Below are 21,952 nucleotides of genomic sequence, written 5' to 3'. Positions count from 1 at the left end.
AAAATGTGATCAAAGTGCGAGGCCGTTACACCAGATACTGAGGTAACCAGTCGTAGTGTGCTCAACATTAATGAAATTAATTAATTAATGAACTGTGTTGTGTGTCTGCCCTATTTATTTCACCTTATTTTATGGCGATTATAGTCAACTTCAGTTTACTACAATTTAACCATCAGTTAGTGCTAAAATTCGGTCGATCTTGTGTTATCAGTTGTCTGACTGAACGCTCATACGAGGCCATATAGACAGATTAATGTATGTTTGTACTTACCATTTTTATGGAGGTTGAAGATCCAGTTTTACGAGGTGCGTATATCTATTTATTGACTCCCAGCTAATATTGTCATTGTACTTTACGATGTGTTTATTGCGTTACATATTTATTGTCCATAAGTCAATGAAAATACACGTCAGGTTTAAAAGGTGTGGTATTGAGACATCTTCTGCTTGAAGGTACATGTCAATGCCTTGAATACCTGAACGAACATTTGTCGTGTTTGTGTAATGTTACAACATCCTTTCTTTACTGCTGATATTTTTCCTACTTGCGAAAGATAATTAAAACATTTTTTTAGTTACTTCTCTCTTTTTGTGAGTTGAGCTTCTTCAGTGTACACAGAAAATTGTTGTGCAGGGTGGCTTTTCACTGGTATGCACAGGGACCCATATTGTGCATTCTGGACGAGGGTTTTCACAACAGACTTAACCGAACCACGCGAATATATACAGATTTATTGCAAGTTTTCGGAAGATGGAGGCCGCAGATCGAATCAAGCTTGCACAGACTGACTGTGGACCAGCACCTCTTACGCAGAAACGGGTCTGCAGGAAGCTGGAGTACCGGATCCAGAGATTGAAAGAGCAACTCAAGCAGAGAGCCAGGTCATCGTTGCAATTCCTTGATGCCACCGGACACTTGATTTACGCTCGGCTAACCTCATTTTCTGATGCTGTGACTTTGTCTTGTTCGAAAGTGCTTTGTCTTATTCGTATTTGTCCAGTGCTTCTTATGGTGCCTTATTTATCCTTTATTCAACATAGTATCTCCACATTATTGTCATTTTTGGGATAAATCGGAGTCCAGTGCTTATAGTGCTTTGTCTTATTTTTCATATTGGTCGTGCCATTCTAAACTCTCAAGGTAATAGGAAGGAGATTATGTGCAATCATCTCTAAAGTTGCTTGTATAAGGGTGTGTAACTAATGGCAGGTGTAACTAATGGGGAGATGCCACAAGGGCCGTCATGGTTCATTGCCGTTCACTGTGCTGAACTGAAATAATATCACTAACCACAAATTCTGTATTGATCTCACATGGTGTGACACATGGTGTGACACATGGTGTGACACATGGTGTGAACGTTGTTTGAAAGCATTTCTTCATGCATCTTGAGGAGTTTATGCAAGAAAGCAAGATGATAACAAGCTTGGAATGTTAGTTTATTATAAATGAGAAAAATGCTTGAAAATATATACGGTCATGTTATGTAGAAACAGTACAATGATACAAGTCGGATGACATTACAACAACTTTCGTTCAAAAAACTATACTTCACTCAATATTTCTCCCAAATTGAATTCCCACATCATCGAGTGTAGGCGACGGCCTACATTTTAGAACAGGCGTACGTAAAATTCTTTGAAGTGCAAGTTTTACTGAAAGGCTATTCACTGATGTTTGTCGGGGTTGTGTGTATTTTGTTTAGATTGTGAGTTTCTCACAGAACAGGTTGATTGTTTTACTTATTAATTCACGAGAACTGGAGGCTTACGTAGTAAACACCACAGGTTCTAATAAGGCACTAGGAATGTGATACACCATCCATAGACAGATTTGGCATGCTGGTATGATGCAGAACTATATACGAAAATAGTAAGATAAACAAGAACAACCTCTATGTAACAGTATGTATAACATGAAAAAACAGCAGAATACGGTGTGTTATATGATACTGTACAACATGTACTAAACACAATGATATACACATTTCGTCTCATATTATTCATGGCTGTATACCATTCCAGTAGCCACAGGACTGCCCTGCCTGCATTAACTCCGTGTATAAGTTTTAGAAACTCTCTGTACTATCCAAATGCTGCGCACAAAGGAGAACGGAAGAATGTATATCCTGGTGCTCTGTGTTTCCGATGAGGACATAGAGAGATATAGACGTTGAGAGAACAAATATTGATATTTAAAAACGTGATAGTATTGATTTGAAGTTACAAAGGAGTGTTTGTGAGGGTTAGTATATATCTCAGTGTGACATATATACATGCACAGCATTTGCCGATTCCATTCCCTTAGAGATAACCCAACTGTGTTACCGTGACCAAGTGCATGAGGAAACTATCTCACGAAAGACGAAAGTTGTTTAGGCAATGTCGCTTGAGCCATGTCTTGGTTTTTGAAGTGCCCACGACACTACAAAGATGGAAGGCTGTCACGTGTTTACCGTATTTGTGCATTATAAAGCATACCCTGAAATACACGACCTACCAGCGAGTTGAACGGTGACAATGACGGACATGATTGTTTTATCTTAGTTTCGAGACAACTGCTCTGAGGATTTCACAGAAACAGTTAAAATAGAAATTGATACAAGTGACAATATACTCTTTATAATACAGCTTTTAGCTGCTGCTGCTGTTGCAACTATAATAATTGAATATGAAGCGTTGGTTATATCAGTAAGTGCGAATTCAGGCTGTAACTAATGTCTCCACATCTGCAAGGGTAACCGTGAGGACGGACGATCTTTGCTGTCCTCATTTAGTTTATCTGCCATTCCCCGGTGTGCTTCAGCTCACGTGCAAGTTGACAGAGCACGCATGCTCCACAGAAGGACGACATAAAACAGTCGCTCAGCATCCCGCCCTGAAACAAATAAAACCGTACTTTTAATTTGCCTGAATGTTGCTATTCTCTCTTCTTGTGGCCAGGTGACCACAGGTTTTACCGCAGAATCTTCATTTTAAAACATAATACAATGTAAGTACTTTAACTAAAACGTAATTCAGGGCTATACCCCCTTCCAAAACCCACAGCACTGCCTTGGTTTAATGCCATGTGTAACTTTTGGACTCGAAAATAAAGTGTTTTTGCAAAATATTGAAACGTGACTAACGTTTACCTCAGATTAAAAACTGTCAGTTTGATAAAAGTGTAGCCACGTGCAGTGAGGTCAGAACCAAAACTCAGTGCGGTTACAGGCAGTGTGCGAGGTGACAGCACGGGAAAGCGAACATTTGAAAATGGTGTTGCTCAACAGGCAATAGGCGTGGCTGAGCGATCGTTCCAATACGGCCACGTTTGCATTTGAAGTGTGGTTTTAGTGGCAATAGGTATCTTTCAAATGTGACCTTCCCGGGTCACTGTGCGAAATAGTTTCCAGATTTTGTTGACCAGTCGGACTGGCTATGCCTAAATGTTTCTAGCCCACAAGATAATTTACTAACCCGAAATTTGAATGTGGACACTTTTGCGTCATTAAGCTGCAAATGTAATGAGCATTTTATCTTGCACGATTTAAAGTGTATTACAACTTTACTAGTCGGAGAGAGTGGTATATTTAGAACATGACCCAGTTGCGTGAACATTCACTGGCAAGTGACGTGGAGATTGACAGGCCCTACTGGATTTCTACTTCACACGGACTGGCGGGCCAGTAGCTATTTTAAACACTGGTTCCAGGGAATGGACTATGGAAAGCGTTCACTGGGAAGGCTGTGCTCACTTCGATATGGTGTCTCTCCCGCATTCCTGTTCTCATTGTGATGATGGCCCCTGGGACACAGACAGGCACGCAGCAGTGTTCACCCATCTTCATGGCCACCTGGCATTCGAGGCAAAGACTGCAGAACGTGCCACACAAACCTAAAACATGCACCACGTGATCAGTTGATGCGTCAATGCTGCACATTATCAGAAATGACACGTGTATATAGTTACCCATTTCTATCCAGCTTGACATCGCACGCCCCATCGTAACACAATACGTATTTCATTCGACATCGCACGGCCCAAATCGCAACAAAATAAGTATTTCATTCGACATCACATGACTTCCATCTAAACACAATGCGTATTTCGTAAGGCTTTCGTCATTACCCCCATAATTATTCCACTAGACACACCTATAAACTCTGGATTTACCCCATACGTATTCCACTAGACACACCTATAAACTCTGGATTTACCCCATACGTATTCCACTAGACACACCTATAAACTTTGGATTTACCCCATACGTATTCCACTAGACACACCTATAAACTCTGGATTTACCCCATACGTATTCCACTAGACACACCTATAAACTCTGGATTTACGTCATACGTATTCCACTAGACACACCTATAAACTCTGGATTTACGTCATACGTATTCCACTAGACACACCTATAAACTCTGGATTTACGTCATACGTATTCCACTAGACACACCTATAAACTCTGGATTTACCCCATACGTATTCCACTAGACAGACCTATAAACTCTGGATTTACCCCATATGTAATCCACTAGACCTACGTGCCAACTGTATCCAACTTGACATAAAGCATTCAACATAAAGTGTATCACCTACATGTTCCTATGTCGTCAAAGCAGGCGAAAAGTCCAGATGACCAGTCTCTGGTCTGCTTCACCTGTGACGTGGTCGTCATGACGACGGTGGTGTGCCCGGTGGTGTGGCCTTGGACGTACGGCTAAAATAAACATATATACATGTGTACTTTCTCGATCAGGCGGCCAGCTCCTTGACTAGCACGTGAATATGATGGATTTCTTTCAAATGGGTTTGTTATATAAATGTGTTTACTTCACTGTCAGGAAATGGATATCAAGTAGTTTTCGGATATCACGACGAATATCAGAAATATTGAAATATGAATAATGGGGTATCACGACTAACTGAGAACCAGAAAGAGCCAGATATCAGAAACAGTTGGAAATCACGAACAGTCGTTTATAAGAAAAGCCGTGAATCACTAATAGTTTATCGCAAATTTCGTGTATCACGAAATCTAAGTGAATCGAAAAAGAGTTATATGTTGTACCTAATAGTCACGTTGATAGAGCCGTAGTGTACATTGCCACAGAGAGACACATACCTTTTTCAGGATTTTTCTGTACAACATATGCAATGAATGCAACAAAGTCCTCCATCCGTTAATAATCCTCACGATCAAAGAACTATACTATCCCAAAATAGAAACGCATAGGCGATGTGTGTTTTTGAAAAATCTATTAATTACCTATTGTGTATAAACAATCGTCAAAATATGCAACAAAAGTGTTGATAACATGAGTTTACACAATTGCACAAGTAAAAAATCGATTTTACCAGAAAATATTGATTTTGATGAGATCTCTTACTAGGATGAGAGAGGTATCGCCACACCACAACAGAAAGCACATTCCAGTTGACATTGTGCAACATAGAGCATTCACGTCTGGCAATAAAACTCCAGAATACTCTCAGAAATTGACATTCGTTTTGAATGAGTTTCATGGTCAAATCACTACGTCACGTCTTGATTTTGCGACAGGAAACATCGACATCGAAAGAATGAATGCTAGAGATTACCAATCTTTTTGTTGCCAGGCGTTTGAGTGTTAATCTGAGAAAGATATCATGGCTTGCAGCTCGTTGCAACCGAACATGTATAACAAATGACCGTATGTCCCGTACAGGCAGACCTCGAGTTACCACTGCAGCCCAAGATCGGTGCATCCGACTATTAAAGCTGCGTGATCCTACTGCCACGGGTGAGGGCACAGCAGCCAGGTTGCTTTCACTTCAGAGGATATCCGGTCAAACAGGTTGAAAGAGGTTGACCTGAGAGCCAGGAAACCCGACATCCGGGGTTGTGCTACGTCTCCGTTATCTAAATGTATCCGCTTGGTCTTCTAAACTGGTGTACGATTTCATGCACTATTAAGTCTAATAGAATAAGTGTATATGGATGACAACGTCTTTAATACTGGAACACGACGTTTCGATAAAGGTTCTTGTATCGTTTTCACACTTGAATTGTCATTCACATATACTTATTCTATTAGACTTCCAACTTCTAAAATATGCCACTCAAATAAGTCACTATTAAGTCTAGTTACGGACGAATTAAATATATTTGAAAATACAAGATTTTCGCAACGAATATCTCGTCAATGCGTTTCTTTTCTTTCTTTCTGTACGTCATCATATTCGTCACACTCGTCTCAAAATGACGCAGGTGATGCATGTTTTGGAATATTCAGTAAGAATCGTTCTGAAATAGCTTGGTTTAAAAGACACCTGACATTTTGGTGATCGGTTGCACATGCCTGCTTAAAAACATGAGCGTCATAATTGTATTTATTTACACTATATTTAGTTTTTACGGGCATTTATGTACGAGACTGGAAAAACGGCCAAGTTACCACTTTAAACCACTGACTGGTAGCGGTTCCACGCCTTCAGAAGGAACCCTTCACATGGCCTATACTTTTAAAGCGGCTTAATGTTCAATGCACGCAACTTTAAAAGTAATAACATATTACTAACATTCCAGCCCCCCACCCCCCCACCCCAACTCTCTCTCTCCTTTCCAATTTCAGCAGTCCAACCACGGGACATAGCTTCTGCCACGCCCATCCAACCCCCCACCCCCACCCACCCACACACACACACACACCACCCACACACACACACACCACCCACACACACACACACCACCTTCCTGTCCATCCGCATCCGCATCCGCATCCGCATCCGCATCTAGGACTCACCTGGGCGGTCACGGGGTATGCTTGCGACATGGTCAGGATGATTCACAACTGAAATAAAAAGGTGATATCTGTATTTTGAACTTAATTATGTGAACATCATTTGTCAAAATGACTAAGGTATATCCCCTCTAAAGTTCGGATAAAGCTTTGAAATAAGAGCCCGTCTCTTACAAGAGTCATAGAGGTTAATCTCAAAGCCTCTCGTCACTCCTAGAAAGGAAACGGGGATTTGGGTGTGTCACTGTTTCGATGTTTCGTGTGCCATTTACACTTTATAGCACTGCTATTGCAAATACAGGACCCAGTGTTTACAGTGAAGTTTCGCCAACAACAGATCTGTACACAGCCCACCTATAAGCACAGGGTGAATGGGTGGGATAACATATTATAATACTAGATCAGGTTCTACTAGTTATGACATGCTCTGATTCCTATGAGGGGAGTAGAGGAAGAAGGGACGGGGTGGGGTGGCAAATGAGTAATTCAATAAATATATGCGCCCTCGCCATCTTGTTTAGTTAACAGACGTTGACCATTACGATAGATTTCCTTAAAACATAACGAAACACGAATCTTATCCTATTCAGACATTGGCTCACGTTTCAGTCGATCCGAATTTTCTCGAGTGAAAGAGAAAATAGACATCGCAAACAACTCTGCCTGTCTCGTTACACTGAATGCTTGTTTCATAAGAAAATGGAATTTACAAATAAATTTTAATTTCTAGCTATAATAACATCGTATTTCTACATTTTACTGCGAGGTATAGGCAGCGTGACCTTAACTAAGACGTCACAGGCTGTCCCTATTTGATGAGGTTGTAAAATGAGTCAAAATTAATTAGATTAAAACTTCTAGTCTGGTTGTTGCACTATGTTCCGCGGTAGGACGGAACCCAGTCAACAGGCTACGAGACTGTTGTGTAATAAATGTTTGGACTTGGGTACCACCAAAGGTATTTTCTGCGTGTGATTGAAGGAAGCTTAAGGTTATGGTTAGGATTAGGGTTATGGTTAGACTCTTATATACAACAACCGGAAATAGGTAAAGCTGGTATATATTAAGTGCTCCGATGTTGATATATTCGAATACGTGCGAGCCAGTGTGCGTGCGCGAACGTGTGTCTGTGGGACATTGATAACGAGGATGTGGGCTTCATAACCTGCTCACACAAGTAGAATGGCCTTGTACCAGGTTTGAGCGAGTCCACACACCAGGCTCATTTAGAACGTGCTCCGTGCATTGCACCACGTGACACGGGTCAAACTTCTTGAAGTCATTTCCTCTACAACTCAGCAAACAGTCTTTGACGCATATTGTCAAACTTTGAAGCAGAGTATATGACAAAGTGTTGTGACAGGGAACAGGGGCGCGTTGTGTTCATGCACTTAAAGCGCGCTAGACGTCCGCTATGTTGCATGTTTCCGGTGGAAGTCGTTAGGCCAAGCCAAAACATGTGTTTCAGCCCGGCAGATCTTTCCTGTAACCAGAGACCTTATAATAGACTATTATATGGTCTCTGCTTTTACTCACACGCGAAGAATTAACGGAAAATTGCCAACCATTATAAACCTGTATCTGAACCAGCCCAGCGAGTATTTTGACCTGCATAAACCATAAACCATAAACCAAGTAAAATACTCGTAACATGTAAGGCAATGAACTATTTTTGACCTCAGACACCACACTTATATGTATACCACGCTGCACTGAAGATGAGAATGTAAAATTAATGTACCCTGATCCATCAACCGAGACATGACTGATGAAATTAGTTTTATCAGTATCGTTGATGATAGTATCAAAAGTAGTACTACTGTTATGAGTATGCAGAATGGATTTATATTGCAAGTATTATTAGTATCATAAGTGTAATAATTATTATAAATGGAATATTAGTACATAAGTATCTTCAGTGATATAGTATAAAATAATTATGATTACTGGTAGTGTGTGTGTGTTACTACAAGTATCATGAATATAAGTATCATTAGTACTACAAGTATTATAAGTATATTACTATGATGTTATAGTAGCACAAGCTATACACAAATCACAAGTATTATTGGTAGAATGCACGCATATATCCATGCATGCGTATGACAAATGACCAGTTTGTATGCTTGTTTTGTTGTTGTAGTTGTTGTAGTTGTTGCTGTTGATGATCAGGTGTTGTTTTGGGTATGGTATTAGTCAATAGTTTTATTTATTTCAATACTGAAAGGCCTCAGGCCTATAGTATACAACACACATCATATTAGTCATATACAGCGACGATGTGGTCAATGGGCAATACGAAGAAAGTGAGGTCAGTCAGACAACCACAGTGTTGAGGGACGACCCGAGTCACCTTGACATAGGATCCGTGAAGATCCGGGTTAGATCTTCAACAACCAATGCTTGTCGTAGGAGGCTGCTTACGATATCGAATGGTTAGACTCGCTGACTTGGTTGACTCATGTTGTAATTTCCTTATTGAGAAAATCGGTGCTCATGCTGTTAACCACTGGGCTGTCTGGTACAGACTCGATTATTTACAGACCGTTGCCATATAGCTGGAACAATGCTGAGTGCAGCGTTAAATAACCTACCAACCTTGACAGTGACCCTTTACCGACAGCTAAGCTCTTCTCTGTAGAGGTGTCCCATCCATGAACCTGTTAGCGTGCCTGTCATCCCGAACATGACAATGCTTTAGACGCTAATGGAAGTGTCACCCATGCCTCACTATCAGTCAGCACTGGCTGTATAGGGTAGTCCCAATAATAAACTAACTATGTGAGTGCGCGCATATTATGGCTGGTTCGGTTTAATCAGTGAAGACTATACTTGCACGGTTTAGTCAAAACAATGCTTGTCGAACAGCTTTGTTTATGAACTTTGTTTATGATACACAGTCAGTTTGAGCGTGTGTATTATCCCGACTCTTTCTAATAAGTCACAATGGTCACTGTAACCTCTATTAAAAGAAAGGTTCCAAAACATGATATAAGTTATGCGTAAAGAGCAGTTTTGAGGCCTATTTTAGAATATGCTTCAGAGGCTATCGTTATTCTTCACTTACAGCCAGTCAAGCGATTTGGTGCACTGAACGTTGACTTCTCCTGCCTACTGAGCTTTTACCCAACCCACACTGACCAGGCTATAAGATATGTTTATCAGAGAAGTCACACTTGACACATATGGTCTTCAGCGAAATGTACGTCTCTATTTATAATGTCTTCTTGTCCACTGTATAGCACAAACGTATTGGTATTGCACCATATAGTGTATGGCGATTCAAAACCATAAACCGATCTGCCACGCAGTATGAGAATATTGGGTGAATAGGGAAAACACTCTATACCGCTGAACCGGGACGTCAGCCTTCAACATAGCACAAGACTTGGACATTAGACACAGCAAAAAATTCCTTGAAAAGTTAAAACAACTGAAAGCGCCCCGGTGTTTTATTGGAACCTCAAAGACTTTCTATAAATGTAAGATGTTAGATAGAATTCTGTTTCTCCTGATTATATGCCTGGTTAATTTCAATTGGTGTTTTATTGTCTGTTTTCTTTCATGTTGTTTACATGGGTTACACTTTAAACGTCTACATAGTAACCCGGGATCGTGAGTGAGTGAATGTGTGAGTGAGTGGGTGTGAGAGTGAATAGGGGGGTGTCGGCTTTCACTTTAGTCAGAGGGGTCGGACCTCTCGGCATGGCGAGCCCAAACGGTAACCATCTCGGAATCCCACTTTGTGAGACACCATAAGAACTAGGTGTCCATTCCATCCCAGAACCCCATTAGGTGAGAAGCATGTGGAACTAGGAAGCCAATCCATCCAAGAATCCCACTAGGTGAGAAGCATGTGGACCTAGGAAGCCAATCCATTCAAGAACCCCATTAGGTGAGAAGCATGTGGACCTAGGAAGACATTCCATCCAAAAATCTCATTAGGTGAGAAGCATGTGGAACTAGGAAGCCAATCCATCCAAGAATCCCATTAGGTGAGAAGCATGTGGAACTAGGAAGCCAATCCATCCAAGAATCCCACTAGGTGAGAAGCATGTGGACCTAGGAAGCCAATCCATCCCAGAACCCCACTAGGTGAGAAGCATGTGGAACTAGGAAGCCAATCCATCCCAGAACCCCATTAGGTGAGAAGCATGTGGAACTAGGAAGCCAATCCATCCAAGAATCCCATTAGGTGAGAAGCATGTGGAACTAGGAAGCCAATCCATCCAAGAATCTCATTAGGTGAGAAGCATGTGGAACTAGGAAGCCAATCCATCCAAGAATCCCATTAGGTGAGAAGCATGTGGAACTAGGAAGCCAATCCATCCAAGAATCCCACTAGGTGAGAAGCATGTGGACCTAGGAAGCCAATCCATCCAAGAACCCCATTAGGTGAGAAGCATGTGGACCTAGGAAGACATTCCATCCAAAAATCTCATTAGGTGAAAAGCATGTGGACCTAGGAAGCCATTCCATCCCAGAATCCCATTAGGTGAGAAGCATGTGAAACTAGGAAGCCATTCCATCCCAGAATCCCACTAGGTGAGAAGCATGTGAAACTACGTAGGAAGACATTCCATCCCAGAATCCTATTAGGTGAGAAGCATGGGGTATTACGGATCCATCTGATCCCAGGATGGCACCAGGTGACAAATATTGATACTGGGTACCATGAGGTCGCGGAGTTAGTACTGTACATACATATAGAGACACTTATTACTGATATGCTTACTCTCAAAGTTGTAGCGTTTATCACAGTTACAGCTCATCTTCATCACATCGCCCAGGCATGGAAAACTCCAGGCTCCGCGAGAGTGGCAGCATCTGTATCTATGTTTACGAACACTTGCAATCTCATTCAAACAAAATGATCGAAGGGTACCGCTGTTTGTTTCGCTCTGTCACCAGAGTACTTTATTCTGGCAACAAATTCCATGAGTCCCATTTTAACATACATTGGCCAGTCAGTGGATTCAGGTCCACTCGGCTTATTCCGTGACGGCTGAATAATGCCTCGGGCAGCACCGAATTATACCGCATATAGGCATAATCCAAAGCATACAGTTCGTACAAGACTGTCAGTTTTGATACAGGCTTTAATGGAAACATGGCATGCATTTTGCTGTCTACATAAATGTCACGGTTGTCGCCAGAGTGTTATGTAATGAGATAGTTATCTCAGCTGTCGTAAATCCAAATATGGATTCCACACTATGCAAACCGAGATAACAAGATGGTAATGAGATGAGCGGAATGGATCAGAATATGGTCACCACAAAACCATTTCGCGATAGCCTCTGCACCACTCAAGCACCTGCGATTATGACTTACAAAGAATCTATGTAGATGTATGCAATGGAGGCAACTTATCGCTGAGATTGAGCATTACGAACAGCCTTTGAAAGTATGTGAAACGTACTGGAACGTCAAACAAACCATACAACAGGTGCTCTCAAGACACAGGCGCCTCTGTGATAGATAACTCAGAACATTTCAAGTACACTACATATTTATGTTTAAAATATGTTATTACTAATACCCACTGGTGGAAAATGAGAGTACACTGAAAATTAGATTTGACGAGAATATTACAAACCTTAACAAAGTGTTACTAGACGCTGATGAAAAATATACGTCCAAAATAGTATCGGCTATCATCAAATAACAATTTCATCTTAGTTATATATTTTTGTCGCTATTAAACTCAAGAGTGTTTTTTTATACCTGGCAGCGTACATTATTGTAGACCTTATAATTATCGTAATAGCAACGTGTAACAATGACGATGAAACAAACAGTGTGATGAAATTATTTATGTGGTTACAGTAGTCCCTCAAAGCAGTTGGGCAGGACACGCGGAGTGTCAGATTTCTGAACTTCCTTCCATCAGAGACCATCTATTCTTTCATCTTTCATTCAATGACGAAGTTTTCTTTTTTTTTCCTGGTGAACTCGTAACCAGACCACTATGGTTAAGGGTATGTACCTACAGAAGAGCTAGTTGAGTTGACATGCTTGCCTAGAATGTTTACGTTCAAATATTTGACTTGGGTCAGCTATCGTTTGAGGCAAATATTCGATTATCGGAGATATTAATCCACTCGCAATTTTGAAATGTATGTTTAATATGTCGTTAATTTACGATATTCACACATTTCCTTTTTTTTCAAAAACTGTTACACCACTACATACTGAAGTCCATACATCACATTTGCTTTCACTTCCAACCACTGTTGCACCTATTATGCTAAATGAGATCCGAACCCTCGACCATATAAGATTCTCGGAGACGCATGTGCACCGTGAATGAAACAACTGAATCAATATTCACAGGTCTGTTACTACGTAGATCGAAATATACACAGTGTTTTCCAGTTATCCTGATATTTTCAAACCTAGATTGAGGCCAAAGAAAAATATAAAGAGAGAAATTTTCTTCAATTTACCTGAATCACTTGATTGGCCGTGGAGTGCGGTCCCTGCTAGGAACCTGTATAAATCGTTACATTTGTGCTAACCAGTAAATATAATCATATATGTGATGTCTCATATTTAAATGAACCGAAATTTGTGTATTATGGGTGTGACAAAATACAATTTCAACTTTTCTAAATGTGATAAAAAAATATCAGCAAATACTGCGCGTTTCATGATGCATATATTCATAAAATACGCGACAATGTATTCCATTCCTATGGACATGTTTCATGTTTTTCTCATATGCGTTAGCATTGGCTATGTGGTATGCTCGCAAATTACTGTTTCCAATTATAATGAAATTGGGGATGGGGATATTTTAATAAATTCTGCTTTGATATTACATGTATATAAATATATAATTACAATAAATTAAACCCTTGGTTATCAGTAGCCATAGATTTGTCAATTCTTTATTTAATTATTTGCAGCTGTTATCATACGTTAATTTTGTATTTTATGCAGTTTTTCTTCCGTAAAATGAACGGACTTAGTTTGTTAACTAAAATTAGGCATTTACAGTTCCTGTTGTTTGCACACACGTGCCTTAAAAGTAATTTTGGAAGTTACCATGTCGACAGTAAAGGGTAACTGCTTGACGAAGTCTCGCTGGAAGTAAAACAGTTAATTAATATTAATGCATATTATCAAGTTTGTTTTACTATAAAGCGATAACGGGTAAAGACTCGGTAGAGGAAAATACAATGCAGTGCAACTGCAGATTGTGAATGATCAATCTTGTATTATCATATTTCATCTGAATATAAGTACATATTTTTACAAGTATACCATGAAAATGCACTGTACTGAAAAATTTACTTTGTTTTTGTGTGTTTTCTTTCCAAACAAAATCGTGCGAAAATATACCTTACATACAAATGCGATGAAATATGTTTTCCTAAGTGAAGGTCGGCAGAGGATTTGTCCTGCGGATTCCTCGAAGACCTGGGGCCAGTGATGTTTGTATTGTAACAATATACCTAGGTGTGAGTTAGTGAGTATGGTTTAACGCCGCTTTCAGCAATATTCCAGCAATATCACCGCTTCGGACATCCGAAATGGGCCTAACACATGGTACTCATGTTGGGAGTCAAACCCGGGTCCTCGGCGTGACTAGACAACGCTTTAACCACTAGGCTACCACACCGACCTATCTATATACTTAGGAGAAAATGTTATCAGACGGGTAACAAATGTAAATTTTTCTGTGAAAGTACGTACTTGGAAGGTAAACTTTAGTATATTTTCCCTATTTATCACGGCTAGTAACCACGACTTGCGGGGGTTTGGGTTACGTGCGGTCATAAAGCGTTGTTCAAATTCATGAAGCACCTGATGTATTGTATGTTTTTGGGTCAGTACGCAATGAGGAGCAGGTATAAAGAAATAGTTTATGAATACGCTTTTGTTGTTCACCACAGCGTTCTGTATTTCAGTAGCCCGCTATTCATTGTTCAACCCGTTTCCAAATGTTTCGCAAGGTTTCTGAATGATTTCGCAAACAGAACGAGTATAGAAGAAAATCATAAATTATTTATAGTTAATGTTGTCCTGAAAAAGTTTTAAAATAGAAGTATCTCAGGTGCCACTGCAAGAATGTTTTATGATGGCAACATTGACGTTGTAACCTTTGATGATAAATCTTGCAAACATTTAGAACAAGCAGCCATGTCCCTTGTTCCCAAAGATCCGACTAGAACAGGTCTTCTGTAACCCAAGTTTGTAAGATGCGACTAACAGGATCGGGTGGTCAGGCTCGCTGACTTGGTTGAAACATGTCATCGTATCCCAGTTGCGCATGGTGCGCGTGCTGCTAATCACTGGATTGTCTGGCCCAAACTCGATTTTATACAGCCCGCCGCCGTAATCCTGGAATAGTGCTGAGTGCGGCATTAAACAACCAACATAACAATCCATGTACCCAGTGCTCGCAAACAATAAACAAAAACACACCCCGTTATCACGTTAGTTATGCACACAACTCTCATAGGAAACAGGGTGCGGGTAGCTACTTGTTCAAGCGCCCACTGACCAGTCCTATGGCACAGGTTTGATTCTGTTCATGTGTACAGCCTACCACTCTGGGACACTGTATGGGACACTGTGGACGACATTGTAGTGAGGACTCCAAGTCTTTCTGCTGTAAATGATATTGAAACTGATGTATGGATTAGACACTAGTTTTATCCCAGATCGCATCAAGTAAGCCCACGAAGCTTGATCCATATAACTGCCTTCGTCAATAGACTATAACCGAGTGAAGACGCTTGTCACATCATGAACGCCGGCGGTAATGGAGTATTGATGTCAAGGACAGTTGTAGCAGCTGCATCACCTGTTACTTCTGTGTGGTTGGTAATGGTTAAATGACGCTGGAATGTGCGATATGTTAGTCATACCCGTCTGGGGCTGAACACAGGTCACTGGAGATTCATTCCTGCTACATGACATCATCGAGCGAACATCGGAGGCTGGATGGTTGAAAGGCTTCTGTTGATGTTGGTTTGGGGTTCAGCTTTATGTATATATGCTAATGATTTATTGATAATGGTCACTGCCTGTAGGTCCAAGCACAATACCTGAATGTTATCAATATAATATGTTTCCTCTATATCGATGTGACCACATCACCAGGTATCTGTGCTCCTTCTATTTCGAAGTCATTACTCTTTCGTTGAATGATGTTACTTCTCTCTCGAAATCACGCAACCTACTTTCTGTAAGTTTCATCTTGAATCAATCACACCATCGAACCATGTTTCCTCTATATCGAAGTCACAACACCTGCATGTATCTGTCTTACATATATTTCGAAATGGACGGTAGGGTAGCGTATTGGTGAAAACGTTCGTTCTTAAAGCCGAAGGGCCCGGGTTCGATTCTCTACTTAGTTATAATGTGTGAAACCCATTTCCGGTGTCCCCCGCCGTGATATATTTGCAACATTGCTAAAAAGTGGCGAAGAACCAAACGCACTCAGTCTATTTCAAAGTCCGCATACAGTATGAACCTACATTAGTTCACATTGACATCGCCACGTGTGAGTCGAAATCACAACGGTTGTGTTAATCAATACACATAGCCTAGCGCCAACGTTTGGTTTTGAATGAGGTCATCACAATATGACACCGAACACAACTGATATACATCGATTCCCTGTAGTGGAGTGATGTATAGGGTTACAGCATACACACTAGACAGGGCAGCCCATAGCTAGTCCAGGAAGGCACAGTGTAAAGTATGGAATGGATTTTGGAATGGAGTTTGGATTGGAATGATGGAATGGAATTTGGAATAGAAATAAATGGAATATACTCATCTTACACTAAACAAACCAGAGTTGTGACGGCTTCCAAACCAAAAGTAAATTGACAGTAAACAGTTCAGGAGACACTTTCCCTCCCGCTTACACCCCTCCAGATGGACGATAAGGCTAGTGGCAAACAGAGTTGTGGCAACAGCCTGTCTCACAGTCCCTCAACTGTTTTATTTTCCACTATGTTCACTTAAAAGCCTAACATAGGAATCACATACACTATATGTAAACCATTTTAATTTTGGACATCTTGTTCTTATTATCTACATAACCTGGAAAGTATTATTTAAACTTGTCATGTGCCTTCGAGCATGTGGTGGATGGGCCATGGCTGAAGAGAGAAGCTGACACTCATGTCTTATAGCTCCTATCAGTGACCAGCTGTTAATAAACTGTCTTAGCATATTAGAATGAAGACTTGTTTACAAAAAGCAAATTTGTGTCACTCCAAACTCCATTCCAAATTTCATTCCATCATTCCAATCCAAATTCCATTCTAAAATCCATTGCATACTTTACACTATGCCGTCCAGGAACTAGTAGAGTCTAAAAGGAATATCACTGATGAAGCTAAGAATGAGATGTAAGTAGGGATGTTTTTAGTAATTGTTCAGGAGGGGCGGTAGTGTGAGGCTAGACCCCTGCTTGTTACACATACATTTATTATCAGTAACCGGCTGGCTAAACTGACAGAAAGATGACAATAAAAATGATTCCGATGTGAACCTGGGGATTGTAGAACACGCAGGTCACTCCAAGCACTAATCAAGAAGTCGGGGGTGAGAGGATGAGGATGGTCATTAGTGGAGGTCACCATAATATTTTCCGCACAGCCATATTCCCCCCTTGCAGTGCTAAAACCCTAAAGCAAACCTGAAGCAAATGTAGATTTCTCCAGGTTCTGAATCTCTGCTTCCTCTGAGGTTCCTTTTCAATATAAATGTTGTTGGGTTTTTTTGTTACTATCAAAATTATATATTCAGAGACTAGGTATTAGTAAACTGTGAAAGGGTCCTGGTGTAAATATTTTTAATCAAACCTAACTGTTATGTAACAATAGGTTCTTAATGTAACAAACGCAAATTGTTTAACGGTGTATCAACGAACATGGAGTGTAAGTGTAGCCCTCCCCTTTCAAGCACTTGAGGCGGTGTTGGTGACCTGCATACGACTGCATGGCTGCCTCCCACTTAGTCACAAGACGATTCTTCTCACGTTACTCTCTAATCACGGCAACTCTACCAGTTAACACAGACGAGGAAAACCTTTGTGAATGAACACCTTCTTTATTCAGGTGACGAGACGTTTCCATACATACAATAGTATCGTTGTCAGGCAGGTGGAATCAGGTAGAAAGCAGGGTTATATATATACAGTAGGCCAATAGGTTTAACAAAAGCAGCTAGGACAATAATGAAAGAAACGTAATTTGGTGACAAGGGATTACATCTAGAAACCAGTAGGGTGTATGGGACAAGAGCAGAGCAGGGCAGGATACAAGAATCTGTATATCGAAACGTCGTATCACCTGAATACAGATGTTGTTCATCCATAAAGTTTATCCTTTTCTCACTTTCCAACCTCTAGAAATACCATTCAAAGAAGTGAAACACAGTCCTTTAACTAAATGTGTCACTGAACTTCACATTTTAGGATCTATGATATCATCCTTGACACTAGAGTAAGTGATGGCAGTTTGCTTAGGAAAGGTCCTCATTTTCCCATGTTTATGACTTGCTGCAACATGAAAGCCAACATTTTCCCTGCTGTGATGTTCAAATTTACTCTCTTTCTGGTAAACTAATTCTTGACTCTGATCCATGAAGCCCCAGTGTACCAGCAGGTATTGTTTATAGGTCCCCGGTCACTGGACCGTGTTAATCTATTAAAACAACAAGAACTGACACTAATATGAGTGAGTGATTAAACTCAATATTTACATCATTGCATTATGGCCAACGCCCCAGTTCTGCACATATTCATCCCGAATTCTCGGGGTGGTCAGAGTTTACCATATGATGGACACAAGTTTGCGAGTGAAAACCACCTCTCTTGTTAAGGCAGGCGTGTCTCCTCAATACGGGACACACAAACACACACACACACATTACTAGCGTTAAGACACGATGTTGTGACATTTAAATATAGTTGTTGCATGTTAATGACAGTATTTCATACTTTTGACAAGACAAAATGCTATTACTTACTTGTAGAAGGGAAACAGGTCCTCTCATCAACGTCCCGGCTATTCAAGTGTCTCACTATTCAGCGGTAAATGCTAGTCTTACCGTAATACATCGTGTAAATGTACACGGTGCATAATTTGCTTGGCGGGGCGTGGCGAATACACAGTACGTACTGCTGTCAGTTAATCTGGGTTTTGTCTACACGTGAATAAATGCTTATATTTCCGTGCGCATAAATACATGTATGTTAGCTATATTTTTCTCTTTCACAAACTAGCTAGCTATATATTGTGGTTCAGGGATAGCGAGACGACGAGAGCATTTCAGGAGGATCAACTGTATTTGTAGATTTTGTTTAACAAGGGGATATATGAGTGCACCAGTGTGTAACATATGTGTGCATCGCTAAGTTCCACAACACTCATCAGCGGTCGTATATCGTGGCAAGGCACTCAAGTAGGACCAAATAGGTCTGTTTCAATAACAGGAGCGTTTAACACTATTCGCCTTGGTGCACATGTTTGTGTGCAGGCTGAGATTGAAAGGTCTGATAAAAGGGGTTTTTCATTACACTGCTCAAACTAAAAATACCACAAATACGAATGTGAGTGTGTATGAGAGAGAGAGAGAGAGAAAGAGAGAGAGAGGGAAAAGAGAGAGAGACAGAGAGAGAGAGAGTAGCTGTTTTTTACGAGGATGTCAAAACGTCAAGCAGATGTGTTCGAAAATGGACGATCAAACAGGTACTGTTTGTTTGTTTGTTTTGATACCACACTCAGCAACGTTCCAGCATTAAGACGAGGCCTATAGGTAATCGAATTTGACCCAGATAATCTAAATAGCTGTACAGGTAAATTTATACTATAAGATTGCTGTAGACTGCCAGTGTCAATCAAGAATCGGGTCGACAGAGTTGGTATTTCTATGCATAGTGGTGGTAGAAGTCAGGATGTTCAGTTTATGTGTTGGCTGGATATATCATACAGTCACATTGTGATATCAGTCCTTTCGTGAAATGACTAAACATTTCAGTCACATTGTGCAGCAACAAACAATATACTTCAGTTATTTCATGAAATTACATTTCATCTATATGTGGTGGACAAGGTTGGTGAGGTGTGGCTGCTCTGGACACAACAGGTATCAAACCAACATTGTAAATTCTTCAAAGCCAGGTTGAGGTGCAACAGTTGCTGCCACAATAGTTTTAACCGTTGATGACAATAAGCGATGTGGTCCACCTTTGTAGAATAAGTTATTACGTGAAATTTCAAGAAGTGACAGAAGTAATGTGATTGTTGTTACACAAAAGGACGCGAAATGGCTGACCCTCTTAGTCATTTCACAAAATGACTGAATGTTTGGGAATCCTTTGGGGTCATGTCAAAGTCATATTGTCTGCCTGTCTTCGACAGAAATCCTTACACCATGTCTTACACAATGTGCAATTCACATTAAACACCTATCTGTTTCTGCAGAGCCGAATGACCTTTGTAATGATTTGACCAAACCCAATTTTTAAGGTCTCTTGCAGACCGCGACATTCCACGTCCTGAAATACGCATCAGCGAGAAGACGTTCGTTAGTGGCTGTTACGGTTTCCTACTTTTCACCACGTGGTCTTGCCGTACAAATTGTGTATGTAAAACCAAACGTTATGCTTTCTTTGGGGTAAGTGTATGGTATTTTGATAGTTTGATAACTATGTAACAACTCGAAGTAAAACTGGCACCAAACGTTATAAGAATCGTGTAAAAGTTCGATGTTATTTGGTATGTTTTGATTTTAATTGTCAAATAACATACATTTCACAAACCAATGTGATTTTGTTGATACAGTTTGCTTCGTCGAAATTCGAAAATACGGCCAAAAGTAGTTCCGTCACCTGATTATAACCACATCACACTCCGTGCATGTGAATGTGAGATACTCTCAGATGAATCCAGTGTGCAGACAGAAACAAGTACGAGTGTAGGGCGGTACAGAATTACAAATAAACATGGTCTTTAATAGTAAAGAAATTAGTGACAGTGAAAATCACGAAGCTTTCCGAGAGAAAGGTGGCGAACTGAAATGAGTGTTGACGAAGATATTGAAAATGATCTGGTCGATATCATTCAATTATTGCCATCAGTTATAGATTGTTTGAGAGAAATTGATAGATATTCAGAATGGAATTTTTTCTATCACATGTTAGCCGACAAGATATTCCCCAAAAATAAAGAAGTTAAATTTCTCTGTACGACAAATTTAGATAATAAGAAACAAATGAAATCGAAAGCATCAACTCTGTTTGGAATCAAAGGCTTATAAAATCGTAAATTCACATTTAAAACAATTCCTTTGAACACATTCTCATTTTCAAATACTTCATCTAAATAACGGCTATCAGCGATTGACAAGAATCTCACAATATAGAGTATAAATGTTATAAAATGTACTTGTGATGCAACTAAAACTATTCAGCCGTAGCGAGCAGTCAATCTGTACATAGGAAGCTGTAACGGCCACTAGCAAACGTCTTGTCGTGGGTGCATATTACAGGGTGTGCATCTCTGATCGGGTTCTCCTCTGACTATATACGTGTTCATTCACTGAAATTTATGACTGTAAGGGGGATGATGCAGCTTAGTAGCTAAAGCGTCCGCTCGGCACGCCGAATCTGTGAAGCCCGGTTCTGGTGTTCCACACCGAGGTATTGCTGGAATGTGACCAAACGTGGCGTAAAACCATATTCACTCACTATAACACTGTAATGACTGAGGTAGTGATTGTGTTGTGTTTGACAAGAGCACCGAGGAACTATGTTGTGCTGCTCTTGTTCATCAGTGAGCAGCAGCTGGTTATGTAGCATGGCAAAATTATCATGGTCACGCCTTTCTGCTTGTTGACAGCCATGGAGACACACTCCATCTAAACGCGGATACAGTGAACAATACAAGTGACGGATGCAGAGAGCAATACAAGTGACGGATACAGAGAACAATACAAGTGACGGATGCAGAGAACAATACAAGTGACTGATACAGAGAACAATACAAGTGACGGATGCAGACAGCAATACAAGTGACGGATACAGAGAACAATACAAGTGACTGATACAGAGAACAATACAAGTGACGGATGCAGAGAACAATACAAGTGCCTGATACAGAGAACAATACAAGTGACGGATGCAGAGAGCAATACAAGTGACGGA

The 21,952-nt window shown here is 40.5% G+C and overlaps 1 protein-coding gene across 1 annotated transcript; it reads right to left on the bottom strand.

The window, feature by feature from the left end:
• Positions 1–1,423: 1,423 nt before the first annotated feature.
• Positions 1,424–18,877, bottom strand: LOC137286190 (cornifelin homolog A-like). Its single transcript, XM_067817899.1, has 5 exons — positions 18,775–18,877; positions 6,775–6,822; positions 4,589–4,709; positions 3,738–3,877; positions 1,424–2,878 (listed from the first exon to the last, which is right to left on the bottom strand). The coding sequence occupies exons 2-5, from the start codon at positions 6,802–6,804 to the stop codon at positions 2,774–2,776; spliced, it is 396 nt and encodes a 131-aa protein (XP_067674000.1). The 5' UTR covers positions 6,805–6,822; positions 18,775–18,877; the 3' UTR covers positions 1,424–2,773.
• Positions 18,878–21,952: the final 3,075 nt, after the last annotated feature.

The sequence above is a fragment of the Haliotis asinina genome, chromosome 6 (genome assembly GCF_037392515.1).
Source record: "Haliotis asinina isolate JCU_RB_2024 chromosome 6, JCU_Hal_asi_v2, whole genome shotgun sequence".
Lineage (NCBI taxonomy): Eukaryota > Metazoa > Mollusca > Gastropoda > Lepetellida > Haliotidae > Haliotis > Haliotis asinina.
Note: the sequence above shows the minus strand (reverse complement) of the source record. Positions and strands in the feature narration are given on the sequence as shown.